This window comes from Vitis vinifera, chromosome 16 (assembly GCF_030704535.1).
Source record: "Vitis vinifera cultivar Pinot Noir 40024 chromosome 16, ASM3070453v1".
Lineage (NCBI taxonomy): Eukaryota > Viridiplantae > Streptophyta > Magnoliopsida > Vitales > Vitaceae > Vitis > Vitis vinifera.
The window spans coordinates 23249275-23271114 of NC_081820.1; the positions used below are offsets into that span (position 1 = coordinate 23249275).

A 21840-nucleotide genomic window follows, 5' to 3' on the forward strand; every position below is an offset into this window, starting at 1 on the left:
GTCCACCAAAAGAGTCAAGAATCCTTCTTGTTCATCTAAGCCAATGATCACTACATCCAAAAACAAATAAAATAATTATGGGATTAGATGAAATGATTCTTTTGTTGAAAATGCTAAATGAAGTACTGTAAAAATAAAAAAGAAAGTGAAAATACCTTAACACACCAATAATGTTGGAACAAAAAAAGTTTTGATACCACTTGTTGTATATGTGGAAACTTTTTTGAAAGAATATAAAATAAAATCATTCATACACAAAGGTAGATAAGGTTTTAATTTAATCCGACTGATCATACCTACCTCTTTAGATGAGAGATAATATTCCTATATAAAATAAAGAACATTAAAAGGGACCGATCAAAACAGATAAGAGATAACATTTCACTATATAATAAAAAGACAGTTCAACAGATAAATCAAAATATATATGTGGACCCGCATTTTTCACGTGCGTCCCTACTCGATCGGCGAGACTCGCTTTTTATTTGTGAAAAATTATTTAGTTTTGGAAAAGTTGGAGCCGCCACTTATTTTATTTTTATTTTAAAGGGAAAATAAAACAAGAAATAAAACCCTAAAAAAAGTGACTATAATTTTTGGAAAAGCTTGTCTTTGAAAAACCCGAGTCTAAGTCCGGGGATCAGGTTACTTATTGGGAAGGTACCTCTAGGAGGTAGCACCCCTCTAAGCCCTAAAGAGGTCTCTACTAACTAAGTTGAGGGAAACGTGACAATTAAATAGTTGATCATGGATACCTAGATAGACTAAGGTGATTTCAAAAAATAACATGCCAAATAGGATCAAATTACGATAAAAGAGAGTTAGGGTGCATACCTGGACAACTTCTCAAGCGCTATCATAAAACATGAAAGTTAATATTGAGATACATCACACAACATGCATTTTATCAAAGATAATCAAACAATCATCAAATATATACCAAGACAATCAAATAGGATAGCAAGCATAGACATAGTACACAACGACAATCATATTCATAGGGTTTAGCAGGGAACGTACCCGTATAGCATATATAACTCCTAATGCGCTTCATCAGGACATAGGGTTTAGATAACAAATAATAAATAATAAATCCTAGCATGCTTATCTAACTAATTAGCAAAAATTATCAGCATACGAAATAATTAATTATCATACATATCTTGTATACAATTCCTAAAAAGAAAAAAAAATGTAAATATAATTACAATAAATAGCAGCGTGGTAGCAAAAATAAATTTTGAAAAAGATTTTCTTATGTAGGGGTTTCACCAATTCCCCAAATTAATATACACAAATATAACTTGGAATTAAATGTTATTACTTTCATAAAAAAATAAAAAATAAAAAATTCATGAGTATTAAAAAAAAACATTTATTCTATAGTTTTAATGAATTGTATTTATAAAAGGAAGTTTTGATTTACTTAAATAAGAAGGTTTTAATTTCATGCAAAGAAAATATTTTTTTTTTAAAGTTTGTTCACAAGAAAATAAATGTTATCACTTTTATAAAGGAAATATTTCATAAGTATTAAAAATAATAATAATAATAACAATAATTGATTCCATAGTTTTAATGAATTTTATTTATAAAAAGAAGCTTTAATTTATTTAAATAAAAAGACTTTAATTCCATGCAAAGAAAATGTTTTTAAAAAGTTCATTCACAAGAAAATAAATGTAATTATCACTTTTATAAAGGAACTATTTCATGAGTATAATAATAATAATAGTAATAATTGAGTCCATAGTTTTAATTAATCTTATAAAAGGAAGTTTCAATTTACTTAAATAAAAAAGGCTTTAATTCCATGCAAAGAAAATATTTTCAAAAATTCATTTACAAAAAAAGAGAAAGAGAAAAATAAATAAATAAAAATTAATTAATTAATAATGGTAATAATAATAAAACCTCATAAAAATATATTTGACAATTTAAAAATATATATATTTTTTTAATGTAAGAATATCTTTTATAATTTAAATTTTTCTTTAATAATTTTTTTTTAACTTTATTTTATTTACAACAGGATGATTTCCACAACTCTTTATTTAGAAAGCACAAATTTTTATTTTTATTTTTTTAAAACATAATAAATTTTTTAAATAAGATAAACAATTATTTTATATTTTAATCCAAGAGAACGAAAAAAATGTTTAAAATAATTTAAATATTACAACTTTTTATTTTTTTTATTTTTAAACAAAGCTATCATAAAAATTATCAAAACACTTAAAAATCCGAACTTTTTCATCATCATCAGGAACTATCCCAAAACTAAAAATTAAGCACAATATAAAATTTCATTAATATCCAAATTATTGAAAACTAAAAAAAACTTGCAAAATATTTCAACTTTTTATCACAAAATTATCCAAAACGAATAAAACATCTAATTTTTAAACTATCATCCCGAATCATCCAAGACAAATGCCTACAAAAAGTAACATGAGATTAGCAATAATAATAATGATAACTAAAATAAAATAAACAAAATAAATTCAAAAACCAAAAAAAAAAAACTAAAAATCCTAACTTGATTTATATTTTATTCAAACAATCATTATGAATTATTCCAAAGCTAAAAAAATAAGCACAATATAAGTTTTCATTAATATCCAAATTATTGAAAACTAAAAAAGACTTGCAAAATATTTCAACTTTTCATTAACATCACAAAATTATCCAAAATGAATAAAAAATCTAATTTTTAAACTATCATCCCGAATCATCCAAGACAAATGCCTACAAAAATTAACATGAGATTAGCAATAATAATAATGATAACTAAAATAAAATAAATAAAATAAATTCAAAAACCCAAAAAAAACTAAAAATCCTAACTTAATTTATATTTTGTTCAAACAATCATTAACACATCTCATATAAATACATTAAATCCAACAAAACACTCACCGGAAGACATTAAATCCTATTATAACCGTCCATGATTTCATTCCCTTTCCTTTAACAAATAAATAAAAAAAACATGCCAATAGCATCATTCACATCAGGACTGACCATATATTCACATTCATTTGCATTTTAAATCCAACAAAACGAAGTCAAAGAACACTAACCTTTCTTGCAACTACCATCTTTTACGATTGTGTCACTTTTTCTTCTCAGTCTAGCACGATTGTGTCACTTTTTCTTCTCAGTCTAGTTGTGTCTGCTTCTTCGATCTGACTCGCGTGTTCCTTCACCATAAAGAGTCCCTGAATCAGCCTATGCGTCCTCTAGAAGTTCCACCCGGAAACGTGATCTCCATGTCTACAATTTTCTTCTGAATCTCGTTCAAAAAATCAACCAAAAATTCTCCCAGAGCTCTCTTTTCTCTCTCTCTAAGACATCTCCCCCCTCTCTTCAGGCCCTCTCCTCTAAAAAAAATTCTCCTTTTTTTTCCTCCTCTTCCTTGTCTTTCTCATATTCTCCAAAAAAAAACCCCCAAATCCCCTTCATCACGCCTCTCTTCCCTTTTTTGCATGTGAGTTGACTTTTATTTCCTTCTAAGAATTCCCCCCGCTCTCTTTCTTGCAAAATACAGTCTGTCTATTCAATATGTCACCTCAATTCTTCCTAAAATATATCATCTCTTTTCCTTTTTCCATTTAAAATATGCTTTGACCCAAAACACTACTGAAACCTCCTTCCATCATCACGTGATTCTTTTCCCAAAAGACAAATTACATTACCTTCTTTGCTGCTCATCATTTCTTTTTTCATACATAAGCTAAATCTTCCCCATAACATGGCTCCATTCATTTTTTTTCCATATGTCTACTCTTGGAACCAATATGGTAGCTACCCACTCCGAGCTTCACATCATAGACACTTTTTTATCTTTCTATTGGTGGACTTCCTACAAAATTTCAAAGTTAATAGAGTAATAGTAATAATAATAATAATAATAATAATAATAATAATAATAATAAAAATGTTTAAACAAAATTATTAAATTAAACTAAAGAAGTAAAGACAAGTATTATGGAAAAGTGATAAAATAATAGGAAAATAAAATAAATAAAGAAATATACAAAATAATAAATAAAATAAAATAAACAAAAATATAAAGGTAAAAAATAAAAAAATAAAAAAATAAAAAATTAAATAAAATAAAAAAAGTCAAACAATGTGATTTTACAAAAACGAGTCTTGCAAGTCATACAAGTCATGCAACCATGCAAACCATGCCCATGCAAAAAATGATCTAAATGGGCCTAAGGTGTCGAAATGGGCCTAAAGTGATGCCTAATGGGTCAAGTGTACCTAAATGGGCCTAGGGTACCTAAATGGGCCTAGAGTAATCTAAGTGGGCCTAAAGTGGCTAAATGGGCCTAAAGTGATCTAAGTGGGCCTAAAGTGTCTAAATGGGCCCAAAGTGATGCCTAATGGGCCAAGTGTACTTAAATGGGCCTAAAGTGATCTAAGTGGGCCTAGGGTGACTAAGTGGGCCTAAAGTGTCTAAATGGGCCTAGGGTGCCTAAGTGGGCCTAGGGTGCCTAAGTGGGCCTAAAGTGATCTAAGTGGGCCTAAGGTGACTAAGTGAGCCTAAAGTGGCTAAATGGGCCTAAAGTGACGCCTAATGGGCCAAGTGTACCTAAATGGGCCTAGGGTGCCTAAATGGGCCTAAAGTGACCTAAATGGGCATAAAGTGATGCATAATGGGCCAAGTATACCTAAATGGGCCTAGGGTAATCTAAGTGGGCTTAGAGTTACCTAAATGGGCCTAGGGTGCCCAAATGGGCCGAAAGTGATCTAAGTGTGCCTAAAGTGTCTAAATGGGCCTAAGGCGCTTAAGGTGGTGCCTAATGGGCCAAAGGTGGCTAGGTAAGCCTAAGTCTAAATAAGTCTAAATTAGGGCTACCAGGAGTCGCAATAGAGTTCAATAAATCCCTCAACCATAGTCCCCAAGGTGGCGTAGAGCAGATAGGTTATGCGAGTAATAATGGGCCGCCAGGGAATTGCTGTAAACGACATGTGCGAGGAAGACAAAATAGAGGGTTTACAATATATAATTATTAAGTCCCAAAACATCCCACATTTCCTTACTTTTTATACTTTTACCCCTAAATCAAGAGTCATTTTGCTTCATTAAGTATTTTTTACTCTTCCTTACATCTACCCCATGATCCTTCTTACTCCATTGAGTAATATCTCTCGCTCTTCATCATATCTTTATGCATTATGTATAGTTTTCACAAACCCATATCGCTCATCATTTTTTTCTCCATTATAACTTAAAATATTTATAGAGATATTCGGACTAATTTTCCTCATTATATATAAAATTTCTTATCAAAAAGGAAATATATTTCGCTTTGGAATACACTCCTCGGTCAAGGCATTCAAACTCCCACATGCTCCCACCCTGCTCATACACCTCATTCCACCACCTAAGCCCCACAAAGACCCTTCCACTAACGTTCTTGACTACCCAAGTCAATGTCTTATCTATGCAATAAAGTCCACATCTGTCCTTATAAAGCCCCTCGTTTCAATGATATATTTGTTGCAGAGACAACTAATTTTGTAGAAGAAAGATATAATGCAAAAATAGCTTCAAAAACCAACCAAACATCTAAATCAATATATATAGAACAAGACACAAGTAGGAAAGGATTTTCCTTCAAGCAAGTTTAAGTAACTGTCCATCAAGAAAATGGCTTCCATGATTCCGTCTAAACAATAGAAACTCCAAAAAGTGGAGTAGGGTGCACGAGATCAAATCGAGATGTGTCACGACCCAAATTCTAGGCGACCCAAAATTTGGTCCATGATCCCATATCAAAGGTTTGACCCTAAGGGTTTCTCATACTCCACGCTTGCAGTCAACAAAAACACTCTGAATTTTTTTTTCCACGTATAAACCGCACTAGGGTTCTCACCAACTAACAATGTTTCAAACATTACTCAAATGCATCAAGATTTAATAATTATCATTACAGTCAAAAATAAAAGTTCATAGTTAATCCACTTAATCAAATTAAGGTCTCATTACACATTCATAGTTCACAATTTATTAAAACAAGTTCCAATATCACAAACGCCATAAATAAGACACGTTCCACTAGACCGCTCCAAGGGCATCCTAAAGTCCTCCCTGCCCCACCTGTGGATCCTAAGGAGTGATATCTACATCTAAAAAAAATGTAAAAAGGAAGGGGTGAACATTTTCACATTGCTCAGTAAGGTACCTAACACCCAAGGGGTTATGGGGAATTACTAAGTTACACAATAACATAAAAAATAAAAAAAAACATTTCAACAACATTGATCAAGCCCCATAATTTAATATATATAATTATACACAATTCCATAATATTCAACAAATAAATGAAATGCATATGAACGTATGACACACAGTCATACAATGCACTATTGTTCTCGAGCTTTCACCAAAGGATACGCGTCCGCACCCAAATACATTCCCCATTCGAAGTCTTCTTGGAGTAAACTTTTGGGTCTTTCACCCTAGGGATCCCTCTCCCTTCTTAATTTGCCTCACACAAACTTTCACTTTTCGTCACTATTTCATTTTTTTTCTTTCTTTTTTCCATTTCATACACTTTTCACAATTTTTATCTTTTCTTCACACAACCATGATGCAAATGTATGTCACAATTCCAAAATTTCTCAATAATTTCAACAACTTCAACAATTCCAACATTTCCAATAATCCAATAAAATAAATTTTCCACATTACAATTTTCGAAAATATCCCAACAAATTTTCAAAATTTCACATATCAATAAACTTAAAATTATACCACACTTTCGGAATTTTTCAATAATTCTAATAATTTTCAATATTCTAAATTAATCAATTCTCCACAACCAAATTACCAATGTTTTCAGAACCGGACCGGTGATCGAACCGGAAAAATTACCGGTTCACGGTTCACCGGTCGGACCGGCGGTCGAACCACTATTGAACCGGTGATGTAATAAATATATAATTTATATATTATATAAAATTAAAAATAATTATAAAAATTAAAAATATATAAAATTATAAATTTTAATAATGTTTGATTTTTATATTTGGTATATTAAATTAAATGATAAAGTTTAATATTTTAAATTTTATTAAATAGAAAGATGTAATATTTAAGAATGAGGATATATTTAAAATGAAAAAAATTATATATTTAATTTTATCTTTTTGTCTTTGTATTTTATTGTTTTAAAATTATTCTATTAATTAATTTATATTATTTTTATAATTGTTATAAAAATAAACAGGAATTTAAATATTTACATTTCTTTAAAGATTTTATATGATAATAATTTGAAATAAAAACATTAATGTTAAGTCTTATTATATATATATATATATATATATGAATAGCTCATGCGTCCAGCCCTCATGCTGCCATGCATCCAGCCTTTGAGGTAGTCCTATTCCAGTCCCACATCGGAAGCACATGAATTCCATGTGCTTCAAGTGCTCTATAAATACCTTGCAAGTTGCAACAGGCAAACCAAGCTAAACAAGCCAACAAATTGGGCTTGAAAGGCATGGCCCAAGGGACATGTTAATAAGCTAATGATTTATTTGTTTGGGCCTAGTTGTTTAAACCAACTATGGGCTTATAATTAATTAGAGTTTCAAAAGTTATGGGTGTGGAATGGGCTCAATGGATAATGGGCCTTTTAATTTTAAACAAATTTTTGTAGAATTTTAAAAAGAAGGCTTGGCCGGTTCGTGAAAAACCGGACGGTTTATCCGGTTCAGCGGTTCGACCGGTGGTTTGAACGGTTCAATGCCGGTTCGACCACAAAACGGTTCTTTGAGATGGACCGAACCGGAAAGTTGACCGGTCGGCGGTTCGATCGGTCGGACCGGCCGGTCCGGTCCGGTTTTTAAAACATTGCAAATTACAGAAAATATTCCAAAAATTCTCGAAAATTCACATACTAATAAATTTGAAATTATACCCTAATTTTAGACTTTTCCCACACTTCTAATAATTTTTAACAATCCAAAACAATTAATTATCAACTAAAAATAAATTCCCAAAATTACAAAAATTCCAAAAAAAAATTCCAAATCATCCAAAAATATTCTTACAATACCAATATTACCTACTTAACTCAAAATGACAAGAATTATAATTTTTTTTCAATGAAAAATGCATTTAATTAAAGTTTTAGGACTAGGTTCATCTATCACAGATCTAAGAATTTGACCGTTAAAATCAAAATCAGTCATCGTAAAATTGTTCCTTTCGTCGAGTAGAACACCTCCTCAAAATTTGAGCCGAAACGGATGACGTTCAGTCATCCAAATGACCAGTCAAAGTTCCTGAGATTCTCCACAGTCCGCAAGTCTCCTTCTCTACCGTTATTTTTTTTTCAATCACCAGCTACTCAAGCCCAGTCCAAGGCCCAATGAAGTAATTCCCTTTGTTTTAACAACCAACAGTTCACGGCCCACCATCCAACTTTTTGATTTATTATTTTTTTTCTTTTATTTATTTTCATTTGCTTATTTTTTATTTCCAAATTCCCTTTTTTTTTATAACACAATTTAATTTATAAAACGCCAATCCAAAAATTTAATTTTCTCAATTTTATTAACAAACAATTTAATTTAATTTTTACAAAATTAATTCTAATTAATTTTACTAATTCACTTTTTATTTTTGTTTTTGTTTTTCGTTTTCAAAAATTTTCAATTTCTAAAATTCTAATAAATTTTCTATCCTAAGGTTGACGTGGTACAAAATTTTCAACTCACCTAATTGACCAACACAATAAATTCAATTTCACCAATTCAAAATTAATATTTATTCTTCAAATACTTTTCATTTTCACTTTTCAATAACCACACAAAAGAAGACTTTTCAAACTAAAATTCTCAACGGGGGCTAAATTGTCCTGTCAAAATTGTCTTGTCATTACAAGATGTGTGATGACCCTTATAATTAATGACTAGTTGTGAGACTACCAATATAATTAATGACTAGTTGTGAGACATCGTGTGTTTGATAGGATCAACATGCAAAAGAATTGTTGATAAGAAAGAATCTCTGCAGCTCCATTAAAAAAGTAGGTCATGGTCTTTGATTATTCCAAGTGCTAACCACGGCTTAACTATCAACCACTTAAAGCAAAGTCTTCTGGGCTTTAGCAATATTACATACTTAGACTAGTTGTATTTTAATTATATTTGTCACAAAAATTGATAATATTACATACTTAGACCCACTAAAATCTTAAAGAAATCTTCCCAAAATAATATGAGAATTTAAGATTAATAACATATCTTAATTAGGTTATTTATGAGAATTTGAGAGAAAAATAAATTTCCTCATACACTTTAAAAAAAAAAAAAGACTTTTTCATAGTAATTAAATATAAGAAAGCTATTTTTGAAGATTAAATTTAGTTTCAGATTTTCTTAAAATATGAACAATTACTGTCAGTAATCATTGGTTGGCCGCCGCCAAGTCTTCTGCAATTGATTATGTTGTTGCCCACTTGCCCACATGCAGCCTAAACGCGTAGACCAAGTCTTGGGATCTCTTTCACGTAACATAAAACCAGAAGCAACTGAGGAAAAGTGTAGCTATAAGAATCCCGAAGTGATTCCTTGGAATTCATAGGTTTTGAATTAAGTTGAATTACTCTCTTTGCATCTTCTGATCAGGAATTCAAACATGGAGTGCAGGAAGTTCCAGATTGCCATTCTTTCAGCTCAAGGTCTTGAGAACGTCCGAGAAATATTCAGAATGAAAGTCTACGCCCAGCTTTCAATCCCCGGCAATCCCCAAATAAAGAGAGAAACCCCAGTGGACACAGAGGGGGAGACCAACCCCGCATGGAACTCCACCATTAGATTCACAATAGGCAATCAGGCAGTCGAACACCAAGGCGTCGTGTTCGTCATCAAGCTATACTGCAGCCGGGCCCTAGGAGACCGGTACATCGGTGAGGTGAGCCTATCTTTCAAGGACCTGTTTGATGGTGCCGCACCCACCAGCCAAGGCCGCAGCAGCGGTATTGTAAGTTACCCAGTGAAAAAGGGTGGAGCGGATTCACAGGGGGTATTGAACTTTTCATACTCTTTTGGGGATATAGTGATGGTTAAGAAACCATCCCTTTTCTCGACCAGAAATTTGGCAGTTGCAGGTATCTTTATTGTGAGAGTGGTTTTAGAGGCAACCTTAGGAGCAAGCATCGATCTGGATATTCCATTCTTTGGAGAAGATGTTCCTATATGTTAACGAGCATGATAAGTATATCGAGCTCAATCAAACTTGGTTTGATAGGATGTTTCAGATTCGACCCTCTTTCTGTAATTTACATTTCTGCTACTTGTTCTGTAAAAGCTTAACCTTTAGTGTATGGTGGGAGGTGTTGGTGTCAATCACTTTAGTGTATTTTTTACTATTGATTGTATGTTTCTTACCTGTAGAGCAATGTTTCTTCTCTTCAAAGATCTCCATGATTCCAACAAGAATCCCTTTTAGAATGGTATAAGAGATCTTTTCCCTAATCTTTAGTCCATGTTTGGGGAGAGCCATAAATGTTGAATATTTCAACCTCAGTGAGGGCATCCATCAAGGTTTGACCCAAAGATGTGGGAGAGGGAAAAGCCTACTAGAGCTGCTGCAACTGTTCATAAGGATAGACAATACTAAAAGAAAAATAAATAAACTAAAATAAAAATACATAAAAAAAAAAAAATTTAAATAAAAGATGGGATCTCAAGTATTAGGGTTTTAAGGTGTAAACACTAGAAAGATAAAGAAGATAGGTTTTAAATTTTACCATACCCTTTTTCATTTTCATTTTTTATTTTAACTCACTTGCCCTTTGACTCAAAGTAAGAAATGTGATTTTCATTTTTTATTTTGACTTACTTACCCTTTGACTCAAAGTAAGAAAGGTGATGAGATTTCAAATTTATAAAAATAGATATATTTAATCTAAACTTCAAAAAAAATAAATTAAATTAATTCCAATTTTAAAGGTTAAAATAATTTTGATAAATCTATTTTACATGATTGTAGTTTTATACAAATTTAAATTATCTTCGATAATATTATTATGATAAACCAAAAAAACACGAGATAAGAATATGTTCATATGCTAACATGTTATTATTAAAATAATGAAATATTTTTATTAAAATTATGTTTGAATATAAATGATAATAATTTAAAATAAATATAAACTTTTATTTATTTTTATAAAGAATAAAAATATACCTATCCAACGGTCCAAATTTGAATTTCAATACATACCATTATGGTATGTCAGCATCTGCCTACATTTTAATGCAGTTAACGGCGTCGCTAATTTCCAAAACCCCGACTTTTGCTCTGTGGAGTGGGAAACGGAGATTATGAATTTCAGACGACGTCGAATTCTGCCACAACAGAATGAAACGGCGGCGTTGCTGACTTGCTACAGTGTTTTCTGAGTTCTTCACGAGACGCCATGGACGACGTCGATCGCTTGTTTCAGTGCTTCAAATGTGGCGTGTCTCCTCCAAGTACTCTCTCTACTAGTCTTTGTATAGATAGATATGATCGATTTATGGTATGTTTGGTCGCAGAGAAAATGTGGGAACAAGCAAAAGAAAAATCAAAATTGTGAATCATGAGATGTCTGAAATTGGGGACGAGAAACCAAGACCTCTACTTTTTTGCGATTTTCATTATTTGGAAGCCTATATAAAATACTAAAATAAGTTCAGAACTGTTTTCTTGAGCTTTTCCTCAATTTTCTGCCAACCAAACACGGTGTGCTTGCTTCTCTTTTCTTAAATGCTTGGTTAGGGCTTTATTTTCGTTACTGTGACCGGACATTTAATTAAAGTTAGTAAAAGTGGAATTTTCTGATAATTATGTTTAATTGAGGCAAAATGCGTCCCCAAATTTGCTGATGATTCAATATTAGGAATTTTAGATTTTTTCTTGCTTCCTTCAAGTGGATTGGTTTTCAGACTTTCTAGGGATAAAAATGTTACGCACACATTGGTTAGAACTCACCTTTGAAAATCGACTATCAAAGGTAGGGTGCCCAATTGCTTATAAGCCAAATCACTAACCCTTAATTTCTCAATATGGGACGCAATTAGGTCGTTACAAAAACTTCTCCGAAGTTGAAAGATTTGAGTCCACTTTTTAAGGCATGGTGTGCCAGCATTTTCAAGTTACCTTTTTCTTTTGGCCCTTCAAGCAAAAATTTCAGTGATTTTTTTCTTTGATAAGCATAGACTAAGGAATGGCTCACAAAAACACTAATGATAAAGAACTTAATTCACTTTATTCCATTTGTTTGGGGTTGTTGATACCCTTTTCTTGGCTGACTTTCAGGTGGGCTCACCCAGATAGCCGATGAAACATCCCCTTTTAGTGAACTATGATCCCAAAAAACCAAGTTGGAAAAGTATATTCAAATTTTATGAAAACGGTACAATCATTGAATTGGCTGCTGAAAAAGTTCAGGAAAAATTGAAACTTTGTGCACCAACATCTCATTATTAGGCAAAGAAGGGAAAACTTCTCTACTCAATATAACATATTTTATTTTAGGTTAATTTTTCTTTTCCCTTCTTATAAAAGAAAAACCACTAAACATAAGATTTAAACTTTAATTTTCTTTTCTGTTCATCGGTTTCTCGGAAACCAAGTAGAGGAAATCATAAATGGTGTGAACCTTGGTCTCCAGAAAATGAAACAACTTTGTGAAGTTTGAAGTGAATCGAGAATTATGCCTTTCACCATACTATTTCTTGACATTTTGAATTAAATAACTTAACTTTCCCTTTGTCTTCTTATGGTAATTGCTTCCTTGTATATTTACCTTGTATTTCAGAATCTGCTATCAGAGAAAGAAAACGGAATAAAGAAAAATTGAAGCAAGCAGGTTCAACTCATGTGGCCTCTACATATTCTGATGTTCAATCTCCAGGATCAGCTGGAGAAAGACATCAAAACGCAAACAATGTGCAGCCCTGCATGAAGGAAGTATATGCTCTATCTTTCCTTTTGTTTTTAGACTTCCATGTTTTCTCTTTTTGATGTTGATTGCTTTATGCTTAAAATGAAGTTTCTATATTTTTTCTGTGGGCAGCAAGCAAGCAGGTATCCTGATTCATGGAACAGTCATAACTCATATAGACTGGTATTTAGTTGTACGTAACACCAAGCATCTCATTGAAGCTTGATATCCAGTCTCGGTGACTTGTGTGCACATGCACACACAAATTCTTGTATGCTAAAGCTATATTCAATTAAGTGCTGTTCCTACAGAAAATAATCATTTGGCTTCTTGAGTTAATCATGAATTTTGAAAGTGATAGCCGTTGAATCTGTTTGAATTGTTGGTTGGACAGATCATACTTTACTATTTATTACTTATTTTAATGCATGGCTTAATTCTATATATCATTATTCCTTCAGCTTGGTCCTAGAACAGTTGAAGCAGAGAGGTTTAATTGTCACATTTCTCCAGTCATATTTTATGGATCTCCACATGGTGTGCCTCCAAAAAGGCCATCCAGTTTGTTGCGATTATTACGTGAAATACGTGTTGAGCTCAGTGAACAAAATAAATCAGACCTGAGGTATTTGTAATTTTTGTCTTAATCTACTTATTCACTATCAAGTTCTACTTATCTTTCTTCATCTTTCATTTGCTCATTTATTTATTTGGGCTTTTTGAGTGGTTGGAGGGATTATATTTCATCTCATACTATCTTTCCTATGTCTGACTTGCTTCTAGTTTTTTGTTGGCTCAGGGAGGAAGTATGGGCTACATTTCCAAGACAGGATGAATCAATTAAGTTTGCACAAGGACATGCTGATGTGCATATTTTCAGTTATCAGGATCACTTGAATGGACAAAGAAGATTCCTGGTTTCAACATACAAGGAGTTCTGGCAAAGGTTGCCTTTATTCTTTCTTGCTTCATAATATTTTTTATGAATTAAACACAATTGCTATCTGACAAGTATTTGATTTTGCTGGTCATTTTAAGTTCAGGTACAAAAATATGGATTCTAAGTTCCGCCATCATTATGAAGTGATTCAAGAGGTGAAGTACCTTTAATATGTGTGAGAGTCACTTTAGTGCTTTCTTTGGCTTTGAATGCCAATAGTTTGTCTCTATGTTGCTTTCAGGGTTTCCCATGTCACCTTTATTTTGATTTGGAGTTCAATAAGAAAGACAATGCAGAAAAAGATGGAGATGAAATGGTTGATCTCTTGATCTCAGTTGTTTCAGAAGCCTTACTGGAGAAATACTCTATTCAAGTAAATGAGAAATGGATAGTAGAGCTTGATTCCTCCACTGGAGGTATGGTTTTCTAGTAGGTGCATGATATCAATCATGGTTGTGACCGTTAGAGTGTCTCCTAAGACTTGTGAGGAAATTTTATTTGATAAAAGAGTATGACACAGTCTCCTAAATCACTCATAAATTGCCTCATTATTATTTTCACTGATTGTCTGAAATTCCCTTGTTTCTTTGGTTGTCTGGATGAAGAGTTATAGGTAGAAGAGTGGAAGTAGATTAGGCAAAACCAAAGGCCAATTTGATTCAGACACAATTATCATCTTGGTCCATGTTCTTTATGTTCTTTTGGATCTCAATTGAATTTAATGCTTTTCAATGTTGCTGAGCTATAATGACTTGAAAGGTTGAAACTGAACAAATGTTAGGAAAAAAAACGAATGCTCTTTGAAAAGTGGACCTTGAAGTTACTAAATATATATCATATGCTTCTTGGAAGAATATATTGTCAGTACTTGTATTCTATCAAAGAAAAAAAATATATTGTCAGTGCTCATAAGAAACACTATTTTTCCTTCATGGGAGAGGATACAAAATGTTCGTGGTGATTGGGTTTGAAATTAAATACTGAAGGGAGCAAGTAGAAGTTGGGTTTGAAATTAAGCTGGTTGCTGGATCTGGTAGGGGCATGCACTTACACACTCTCTCTCTCCCTCTCTCTCTCTCTCTCTCTCTATATATATATATATATAGAGAGAGAGAGAGAGATATAGAGAGAGAGAGAGATTGCCAAAGTTTTTTGTGATCAACTTTTTTTATTCTTTCCTTCTAACTTTATTGTTATTTCTAATAATACTAACTTACAGAAAAATTTTCACGTCATCTAATTATTCGCATACCAAAGATTGCCTTCAAGGACAACTCACATGCTGGTGTATTTGTTGCTGAGGTATGTCTTTTCAAATAAGGATATTACTTGGTTATTACCTTGATAGACTTGATGCTAGATTTATCTTTTTAATCTCCTACTTACTATAAAGATTGAGACTATATCATGTCAATATTAAATTTACTGAAGACGCCTCTTCTGATATAAACTTGTTCAGTTGATCTCTCTGCTGTGTTTGAGATTAGTGAATGATTTTGTTTCTTCTTGTAGAAATATTAATTGTTGTTACCATTGGCATATTATCAGATATGCTCACAGATTTCAAGTGCAGGGGAGGGGGATGGAAATTTTAAGAAGTTGTTTATTTCAAAAGGATCAACCTCTGCTGAGTTCCCCTGCCAGCTTTTTGTAGACACTGCTGTTTATTCCAGAAATCGCTGCTTTCGGTTAGCTCTATCATCCAAGGCTGGGAAGAATTCAGTGCTTCTACCTACGGGGCGTTTCAAATGCAAGGACATGGTATGATACTCCTTTTTAACTAGGAACAACAATTCAACTTTGCCTGATCAATAGTAACTTTTTTAGATATTGTCCTCTACTTTCCTTTAATATTTTCTCTAGATCAACCTAGGGGCTGTTAAGATGCTTCTTCAAAATTTGAATGGTGCTTTTAATGAGTTTGGTCTGGGAATTTCTGGGTTATGTGTATTTTGGGTTACATAAAAATGGCCCATGTTCCATCACCCAGTGAATTTGGGTGGTATCTAGGTTTGAGTTTGCCATCTTGTTTGTCTGCAGAATAGCTCCAACAAATACAATTAGAACTTAAGATGTTCTTTGCTCAACAACTGCAACTGTCCTTGCTTTTTTCTTATTTTGTATCTAACAGTCCATAGAGTGTTTTGATGAATGGTAGTGCTTTATTTGTAATGTCTTTGCTAGTTCTTCAAAGGTTTAAACTTGCTTGTCAGCACGATGAGCTTGTTTCTCTGGTGTTGGGATTATTAGTAGCAAAACTTTCACATTTCTTCTCATATTTATCATTTTTCTTAACTAGATGGCACATTAGTGTGGCTGGAAAGTGTTAAGTGAAGCTTGAGGTGTGTGGAATCACATTCACCAGAGAATGTTGATCTTGATATTCATTATCTTTCAACAAAAAAACATCTTCAAAAGAAAATCCTGTTTTTTCTGCTTTTATGACAACTTGACCATATCAAATCCAATTCTAATTCATATAAGGTTATCTGATGCTTAGCACATACTAACTTGCCTTTTATCTAATGATTAGTTTTATGTTTATGAATTGCAGTGTGAGGAAGAAATGTTCATGGCATCCTTGATCTGCAATATTGATGTTGACTGTGAGAAGTTTCTAGTCTGTAAAATGGATTTAAATTGTGTGAAGACCCTACATTTTGATATGGAGGTTGTTTTTAGATTCTGAATATGATTCATTTTCATATTTCAAGGTGCCTTAAAAAGTACTTAGATATTTTATGCACTCAGTACTTGGATGCTTAAGCAGTACTCTTGAAAATGTTTTTGCTGCTCACAGGATCCAAGTGTCTTAACGGCCTTTCATTAAGTTTGGGGATAAATTATTGTTGTCATATTTAGAAGAGGCTTGTTCTTGTTGAATTGAGAATTTCTGTGTTCACCAATGGAAATTTTTGTTCATACAGGAGAACCATAATTGTAGAAAACATTCCAGCTCCCCTCAAGACTTTGCATTGAGTGCTTGCACAAGCAATGTTTCAGGCACATGCTTCATGGGAAATTCACCATTCCCAGCTTTGGATATATTTGTAGAATCAATTGCCTCCATTGGAAATGTATCAGGTGGTATCTTGTCATAATTTGTATTTTTACTTTTAAGGCAATGTAGTAAATCATGGTTTTGTTTGTTGGAGCACATTAAAAGCTGTTTTCTCTTTGCTATTTATTTCATTATTCTGATCAAGTTCTTCCCTGCTTTTAAACATAACAATGAAATAATAATTTTCTAGTCCTATTCCCAAACTGAATTTTCCTACTAGTTCTGACATATTTGAGTGTAACACAAATCAGGGAGTGGGGACCCTAACTCCAACAGGGCTTCAAATTTTGTATTATTAGGTTGTATATGGTTTTGTTTCAACTTCATTTAAGAAACAAGGTCAAATATGAAATTTGTTATCTTTTCAGTGTTTCTGCTTCCATACTTCTGCTGCCAAATTGTGTCAGCATCAAATCTCCCTTTACATCACATTGCTGATTATTTAGTGCAATTTTAGGAAAAATTCGAAGCTGGTATTGGTTCTCTGAATACAGATTGATGGTCTACAGCATGTCAAGAAATAGATACTGTGAGCGAATTGGCAGACAGCATAAAAGCAATCATGGTAAACTTTAATTATTCAATACCCTTATCTAAAATGTTTCTCTAGTTTAAACTTCTTCTTAAAGTAATTATTTAGTGCTTGTACATCTTTTTTATTTATAAATACTTATATTATTAGCTAAACGAGCCAAAAACCATGTGTATATTATTTTGTCAACTAATTGTCTTCTGGAATTAGAAAGATCAATTTGAGCTCACTGTCGTACAGAACTGGTCAGAGTGGTTTGGTGCACATTCTTATTATCATGGATCCAAAAATTTGGGGAAGGTCGATTTTCTTGGCAGCATATTTAGGGGCTTATTGAATGTGCATTGCCTGCAGAAGATGATACTTGCAGGGGAAAACCATGCATGTGAAGGTTGTCTATGTGGATGCTACTTGTGGACAGCAAGGAGTGTCTAATGGTGATGCGCTAGGAGGAATTAGATAGAATTGTTTGGATATGTGTTCAATATTATAGGATATTAGGATGTTCCATGGAAGTCAGTGGAGAGTCTAGATACTTAGGTGGGAGATTTGAGAGTTATCCCCAAGAGATCTAAAATAGAGTTTGTGGTTTAATCCCCTCCATCTGCTATGAATGTGGGACCCTATGGCTTGCCTATGTCTATTTGCTGACTATGGTTTCCTAGTGTGCCTTAAGGCTGAGTTGCCTATGCTAGCAAGGGACATTAGAAACTCCCTGCCCATGACATTATTCTTTCTGGCATTTGGTGGAAGATTGATAACATAGTACAATACTTGAACAGTTCAATATTTTGTATGGATCCCATCAAAAGCATCTGCTCATGATGGTTATGGTGATCAAACCAGCATGGACCATTTTCAAAATCAGACTCAATTGGGGACAATCTTGTGCTGAGCCCTCCAGGCTTAGCATGTGCCTTGTAAGATTGCTTCAGAACCCATATTCTGGATCTGAGTTTCTCTGGAAATGATCCATAAAAATATCATTTTTGTGGTGGACAGATTGCCTGCATGTTTTCCTGCTTTTCCAGCCTTTTCTTTTTTCCTTATGTCTGATACAAAACTGGCTTAACAACTATCGACGTTTTATTTGTTCAGTTATCTATGTTGTTGACCTCAGAAGGGCTATTTTTTATCAGAAATGTCATGATCCAGATTGCAGAGGTGCATACAGTTTCATGAATTTTTAATTTAAAAAACAAATTTGATGTATGGATTCTCAGTTTTCACTGGATGCTGAGGTTATCAGGTTATCGATCTCCCTCGCGTCCAATACCAATGGATGTCATTCCCAATACAGCAGTTCTCATGGATTCAGTACAGACAGAGCATCATGTAGAGTCAACCAGCAATCACCTTGGATACAGTCTTGTGGAAAATGATCAGGAATGTGTTTCACTTTACAATGACAAAAGCATTACCGACAGCTGCAAGAAAGATGCATGGTGGCTTGAAGCCATAAGATTTGCAGATAATGTCGAAAGTGTGCAACATATGCGAGACCTCAGTGACACGGTTAGACTGTTTGCTCTACTCATATAAGTGTTCCTGCCACCTAATTTTTTTACCACTGCCATCTTCTAGCTTGGAAGGAGCTCTAGGGCATGCATATGTTTGCAACATGTTTGTTTGAGATGCTCATATGCCCAAATGGGACTGGGAAAACTCTTGAGATTGAGGACAAAAATGTAGGTGGGGATTTGCTCCCAGAAAGCTCTCAAAAATATGATTTCTGGTGGAAGAAAAGAATTACTTGCTATCAAATTATCCAGTATGAAGAAAATATGATATTTTTTAGTTCTATTCTGATTCGATGTGGTATCAAACAAATTGGTCAAGTAGAAAGATGAAATTTGTATGATACATTCTATTACCTTGATTTTATTTTCTGTTGAAACAAATTTAGCTGCCAACTCTGTGGCTGTAATCTAATTTTTCACAAATCACCCTGTAAGCTTGACCAATTGTCAGAAACGGGTCAGTTCAAAACATGCATGAGCTTGAAATATTTAGCTTGAAGAACATGACTCATTTTTCTCCTAACAATGCCCTTTCATTTTCTATGGCAGGAAAACATAGATGATGAAGACGATGATTGGTGGATGGCTGCTGAAAGGACTGCTTCCCAGACTGAACAAACCTACTTCAACCACAAAAGTTAAAACATCAAAACCAAATCCAGTTTTCAATGATCAATGCTCAGAGGCAAAAGGAAAGTTTCTTGTGGCATTTTCCTCTCGAAGACAAGCTTATTAACAATTAGTAGATTGGCTCGTGATGTCATCGGATGTGGTGAACTCATGAGGAAGCAAGGGCTCTCACAGATAACATCAACTTCAGTTGAGCTCAAAACAACTGACAGATGCAGAGCTGGTGGAAATCATGTAAGAAATCCCCATATCAGTTTCCTCCATGAATATGAAACAATTCAAGCTGACATTTCCGACTCATGGTATAATCTGTCAATTTAACCAAATACCAAGATGATGATCAGCTTTCAGCTCTATGGAAAAGAAAGCTTTTCATTCAGTATGTATCCTGCTGAATTCAAAGTAAAAAACATTTGCAAAGCGATAGCGGTTTCCTGGCTCCAAAAGATGTACACCAACTTGCTACTTCCTAAATTCACACTTAATAAAGGTACTAATTCTAATTCTATTCTTATCATTTGATATTTTCACTCGTCTCCCGTTTAATTTAAAATAATTAAATAAGAAAGTAATATTCAACTATAAGTCTTTTTTCTACTTTGACCCCAAATTAATTTTTGTCCCACTTACCTACCTTAATTAATTAACTCATTTATATAGCTTTTGTTTAATTTTTATGCAACTTAATTTATCAATTGTTTAAGTAATTCATCTATATTCTAGTCTATTTTATTAAGGACAACATGACTTATTCCATTAGTATTTTACATTATCTTTGAGCAGTTGAGCCTTATTTACCATATGATTAAATTTCAAAAAAGAATCTAATGCAACTTATTTTTAAAAAAACTTTTTAAAAATTAAAAGATCAAAAACATTTTTGGATAAATTAATTTTGAAAAATATTTTTTATTAAGATTTTGTAAAAAAATAAAAAATAATAATTTCATTTATATAATATAAACTAACTTTAATTCAAGTCTTATTAAAAATAAAAATAGTTTTGTAATTATAAATAAATTAAAAAGTAAATAGTTTTTAATCAAATATGAATATTAATATTATAATAAAACCATAAATTATATTTTTATAAATATTATAAGAAAAAATATGTATATTAATATCTTATTAAAGCATAATTGATTTATTTTGTTAAAAATAAATAATAATAATTTAAAATTGATAATTGTTAATATTATTTTATTTTAAATGAATTTAAAAACAAACAAAATTTAATTGTTAAGGCATAAATGAGTCAAAATTTTCATTACATGCATGCCTAAGGGTCTCCAAAAAGCCCGCGGCCCAAAGCCCACTTTAGGCCCGGCCCGAGCCCGTTTCTAGGTGGGCCGGGTCGCGGGCCTAATTTTAGGCCCGGCCTGTAGGCCCACCCCTTTTTTAAAAAAAACTACAAAAAGCCCGCGGGCTCATAGGCCGAGGCCGCGAGCCTAGCATTTTAGCATGGCTCGGCCCGGCCCGTTGACCAGTCAACGGGCCCATAGGCCCGGCCCAAGCTGGGCCGTGGGCCTCCTATTTACGGCCCGGCCCGGCCCGACCCGCCCGTTGGAGACCATTATGCATGCCTTTAATACTTAACTAAGGATATGATATTCTAAAATTTTTTATTTAATGTATAATTAATTAATCAATTTTTGAATTTCAAATTATTCCTAAAAATAAGAAAATTCATTAAAGAATTTAAAGCATTAATTATGTCTATTAATTCTTATAATTATATATATATCAAATTATTTTTAAAAATTATTAAACTTCTTAATTTGCTTTTAAAAATTGTTTCTCCAAAAACAACCATCAATAGTGGTATAAATTTTTAAAACAAATTTGTTTTAAAATCACACACCTAAATAGTTTTTTTTTTAATTTTTTTTAAAACTATGCACAATGTGAGAGTTTTTCTAAAAATGAAAAATATTTTAACATTGAAATAAAAACAAATAATCATTCCAACTTTACATTCCTAAATACATCCAAATGCAAGAATTGAAATTACTAAATTCATTCCTATTCAAGAAGGAATAAGAATAGAAATAAAATATTCATTCTCATTCCCCCTATCAAACGCGTCCATAATGTAAAAAATGTTTTTTAAATTGATAAGATTTTTAAAAACTTTGAAAAATCACTTAAAATGTATTTGACAAGTGATTCTCTTAGGCTATGTTTGGTTTTTAAAA

The 21840-nt window shown here is 32.6% G+C and overlaps 2 protein-coding genes across 3 annotated transcripts; both read left to right on the top strand.

The window, feature by feature from the left end:
* The first annotated feature begins 9667 nt into the window (after positions 1–9667).
* LOC104882187 (protein SRC2) lies at positions 9668–11436 on the top strand. The gene is made up of 2 exons (XM_019225983.1): positions 9668–10139; positions 11297–11436. The coding sequence occupies exons 1-2, from the start codon at positions 9668–9670 to the stop codon at positions 11434–11436; spliced, it is 612 nt and encodes a 203-aa protein (XP_019081528.1).
* On the top strand, positions 11285–20157 carry LOC100257712 (uncharacterized). 2 transcript variants are annotated; one of them, XM_010664370.3, is made up of 14 exons: positions 11285–11508; positions 12837–12988; positions 13424–13587; positions 13762–13908; positions 14006–14057; positions 14144–14318; positions 15122–15204; positions 15451–15663; positions 16457–16573; positions 16830–16986; positions 17421–17528; positions 18594–18659; positions 18745–19010; positions 19565–20157. In XM_010664370.3, exons 1-14 carry the CDS (start codon positions 11454–11456, stop codon positions 19655–19657), a joined length of 1848 nt encoding a protein of 615 aa, XP_010662672.1. In that variant the 5' UTR covers positions 11285–11453; the 3' UTR covers positions 19658–20157. The 2 variants fall into 2 exon arrangements, with proteins under 2 accessions (XP_010662672.1, XP_010662673.1); XM_010664371.3 differs by lacking the exon at positions 16457–16573.
* Positions 20158–21840: the final 1683 nt, after the last annotated feature.